Below are 4,192 nucleotides of genomic sequence, written 5' to 3'. Positions count from 1 at the left end.
GTGTAATTGATCTGCGGTCAGAAGTATTATTGACGTTCGTTGACATAGCGTTTGTTTTAGCGCGATTGTTGAAGTTGAGTGTATCGGTAAAGTTATATTCGGAAAGAATAAACCAGTTTTATTAAGTAAAGACTTGTGTCGTTAAAATTTCGTCGGAACAGAGTTACGGAAAAATCAATTAACAAACGGAGAAGTAACAATAAGCACAGAAAACTATACGCATGTGCCTGGCTATGCCGTTGTGTCATCCATCAGAGCCCCATCTCAGACAGCAGTGGGTTAAGGTTTGTATGGGCATTTCTTCATTTGTTTATAGACACTTAGAGTACCAGAATCAAGTCTACACAGTACTCTTCACTCTACCAACCTATAATGGTATACATTCTTTTCAGAGAATTTGCATGATGAATTTAACTAAAACCTGAACAGACAAGCAATTTTCCACAATAAGAAATCTACTACAGCTGGAAATTCTTGCAAAATTATGAGAAACATACACTGTTGTAGATAATGTCCAACACAGATAATTCAAATTAAAGAAACAGGCTTTTAAAGCTAAATAAATCAAACATAATCTAAAATCAAAGGTTAGAAGATAAAGCATCTGGAACTACATTCTGCAAAAGTCAAATTAAAGTGCACTTTACTGGTTATACATATGATCAATCAGATGGAAAGGAGGATTGAAGTTCTCTCAGGGTTGTGCTACTGCTGTTCTATAGCAAACATTTGATTTATCTAACTTCTTTAGACCTGGTTTCACAATACAATGCCTCGTAGGATAAATCAAATAACATCTTAAAATGAACAAATGAAATCAGCATTTACCAACATTGCAACAACATTTATGATGGGACAGCTAAAGACATAGATTTCAACATTCTCTGTTCAGCAGAGAATGAAGTTAATCTTCAGAAGAATGGGTCCTTATTGATCAAATAATTGAAATCAGAACTGAATGGAACTTCATCCTCCTTTATACTTGAAGAATGATTCATTATATGCATAAATCCAAAACGCAGAATAAGTTGATAAAAATATAGAGTCTACAATATTATTAAAATACAACGTTAGGGACTCCTACAAAACTATTAATTTTTCTTAATTAATTTAGCAATTAATATTCTTATATGTTTTCACTCATATAAAACTTTTTAATTCCTTAAAGGTAAGTAAAAACATGAATTTCAACATTAAAAGCTATGACTCTTACGGCATAACAGAGAACAGTGATAAACTATGCCATATCATTCAAAAGTTTAATATAAAAGTACCAAAATTTCAAGAATCATGCTTTCCAGTGATAAAATAAAGCTACCACTGGAACCAAATTGTTACATCATTCCTCTACACCTTTACCAAGGAATATGCTGCTGAGACACACTATTCTTTAAAAATTTGACTACATTAACATCAAAATATTAAAAACTTTGTGACAAAAACTTCAGCCTTAGCTTGTCATTTCCATGGCCTAAACCACCAAATGAACTGGAATAACATGAAAATTACAGACTAAGAAGTATACTGAAAAAAAAAGGGAGATCAAGAGAAAGACTGCCATCAGAAGTCATAACTGTGAGTACTTAAACCAAAATCTATGGCAAACTCCATTAAACAATATTTGTAAGTATAATTTATCTCTTAGTTTATCACATCAATAAATTTGAAAGCACAGTGCCACTACCAGCATAATTTCCTTTACATATAATAATAATAATAACATACAGTTATATAGCTAAGTTAACAAAAACATTAATCAACCAAAATGTGTGTATAATTATTTAGAGGAGCCTTTCTAGTATGTGTTCACACATTTAAACATTATTTAATATAAATGTAAAATAAGACTATGCACCATGACTGGCAGCGGCAACACTAACAGTATTATTAGTACTAGTACTGACACTGGCATTACTCTGATGAAGCTAAGACAGATTACTTTAAAATAATTCAATTTTGGACAGTCAAACTCTCGTTGCAAGACTAGTATAGATTACATTTTACTAGCAGTTAGTGGTAGTATTAACACTAACAGTATTGTATGTCACTGTCAGTGTTACTGTTACATTTAACTTTAAGTACTTAGGAAATGTTTCTTGTTAAACATATATTAAAGTTATCATATTTTAACGTAAGTACTCATATTTGTATAAGTTAGGTAATTTATTTGGACTATCAGTATCACCAAGTTATTTTAGTTTTTAATGCACATGCTTTCCACTCAATTACCTAAGCCTTCTAGTTCTACAGGTGCTAGACGTTTAGTAAACAACATGATAACGTGGTATCACGGCGGTAATAGTCCAAATAAATTACTTAATTATTAATACAAGCTGCATTTCCCCTACATTTTTCTAGTACTTGGTAATGGTAGTATTGTCTATTACAAAATACGTAGCAAATGTTTCTTGTTAAAACTTATATACATACATTTATCAATTGCAAAAAAAAGCCTGCAATTTCTAATTTATACCATTTACATGGTTAGCAATTTTCACAAAATGATGATAACAGTGACAAAGAATGAAGAATAATTATATTTTACTGGATTATAAATTGGAGCATCCATTCCTGACCAATCTAAACAAATTTTCTCCGTCAGATTAATTTCCACATATTGACAACTACAAGCACATAGATCTTACGAAACATATAGCCCTTTAACTCCTGGCCCTCTAACCGCCGTTTGGATTAACTACTAAACTAAGTTAATTCTTCCACCTTACAGTAATTAAACCAGTTAAGTGACCTGCCAAGACTACTTACGCATGAGGTTAATTTCGTAGAGTTCTGAACGAATCTGATGGCCGATAGGGCGTCTAAGTGATTGCAAGTTTAAAGCTATTCTACAGCATGTAATACCCACCAAAAATCTCAAGTTCAAAAGACACTTTAAGCCGAATGGTCTGATTAAAAATGACAAATCGATCGACTTATCTAGTAAGAGGCCAGATCTGGTGATGCTTTTAAAAACCTGGATATCGAGTGGCAAGTATTAAAATTCATCAGGATGGTGGTAAAAGATGAGTTCTGTGTAGACTTGGTTGATAGAAAGATGAGTTCTGTGTAGACTTGGTTGATAGAGAGAATAGTACTGTGTAGACTTGGTTAATAGAGAGAAGAGTACTGCTATCAACCAAGTCTACACAGAACTCATCTTTCTATCAACCAAGTCTGCACAGTACTCATCTTTCTATCAACCAAGTCTACACAGTACTCATCTTTCTATTAACCATGTCTACACAGTACTATTCTCTCTATCAACCAAGTCTACACAGTACTCATCTCTCTATCAACCAAGTCTACACAGTTCTCATCTCTCTATCAACCAAGTCTACACAGTACTCATCTCTCTATCAACCAAGTGTAAACAGTACTCATCTCTCTATCAACCAAGTGTAAACAGTACTCATCTCTCTATCAACCAAGTGTAAACAGTACTCATCTTTCTATCAACCAAGTGTAAATAGTACTCATCTATTAACCAAGTCTAAACAGTACTTATCTTTCTATCAACCAAGTGTAAATAGTACTCATCTATTAACCAAGTCTAAACAGTACTCATCTTTCTGTCAACCAAGTTTAAAGAGTACTCATCTACCAATCAAGTCTACATAGAACTCATCTTTCTATCAACCAAGTTTAAAGAGTACTCATCTACCAATCAAGTCTACATAGAACTCATCTTTCTATCAACCAAGACTACACAGAACTCATCTTTCTATCAACCAAGTCTACACAGAACTCACCTTTCTATCAACCAAGTCTAGATGGTACTCATCCCTCTATCAACCAAGTCTACACAGAACTCACCTTTCTATCAATCAAGTCTACACAGAACTCATCTTTCTATCAACCAAGTCTACACAGTACTCATCTTTCTATCAACCAAGTCTACACAGTACTCATCTTTCTATCAACCAAGTGTAAAGAAAGATGAGTTCTGTGTAGACTTGGTTGATAGAGAGATGAGTATTGTGTAGACTTGGTTAATAGAGAGATGATTACTTTTTAGACTTGATTGATAGAGAGATGATTACTTTTTAGACTTGATTGTTAGAGAGATGATTACTTTTTAGACTTGATTGATAGAGAGATGCTTACTTTTAGACTTGTTTGATAGAAAGATGAGTTCTGTGTAGACTTGATTGGTAGATGAGTACTGTTTAAACATAGTTGGTAGAAAGATGAG

At 33.1% G+C, this 4,192-nt stretch overlaps 1 protein-coding gene across 4 annotated transcripts in view; it reads right to left on the bottom strand.

Moving 5' to 3' along the window:
• Window positions 1-2,785, bottom strand: part of LOC106472644 (galectin-4-like) — a 46,261-nt gene extending 43,476 nt beyond the window's left edge. The window contains exon 1 of one of the 4 annotated variants that reach the window (XM_022401197.1): window positions 2,767-2,785. In XM_022401197.1, coding sequence (XP_022256905.1) covers window positions 2,767-2,770 — 4 coding nt within the window. In that variant the 5' untranslated portion in view covers window positions 2,771-2,785. The other 3 variants (XM_013933298.1, XM_022401196.1, XM_022401194.1) reach the window with 3 other exon arrangements.
• Window positions 2,786-4,192: the final 1,407 nt, after the last annotated feature.

The sequence above is a fragment of the Limulus polyphemus genome, unplaced genomic scaffold (assembly GCF_000517525.1).
Source record: "Limulus polyphemus unplaced genomic scaffold, Limulus_polyphemus-2.1.2 Scaffold5485, whole genome shotgun sequence".
NCBI classification, from domain to species: Eukaryota; Metazoa; Arthropoda; class Merostomata; order Xiphosura; family Limulidae; genus Limulus; species Limulus polyphemus.
Note: the sequence above shows the minus strand (reverse complement) of the source record. Positions and strands in the feature narration are given on the sequence as shown.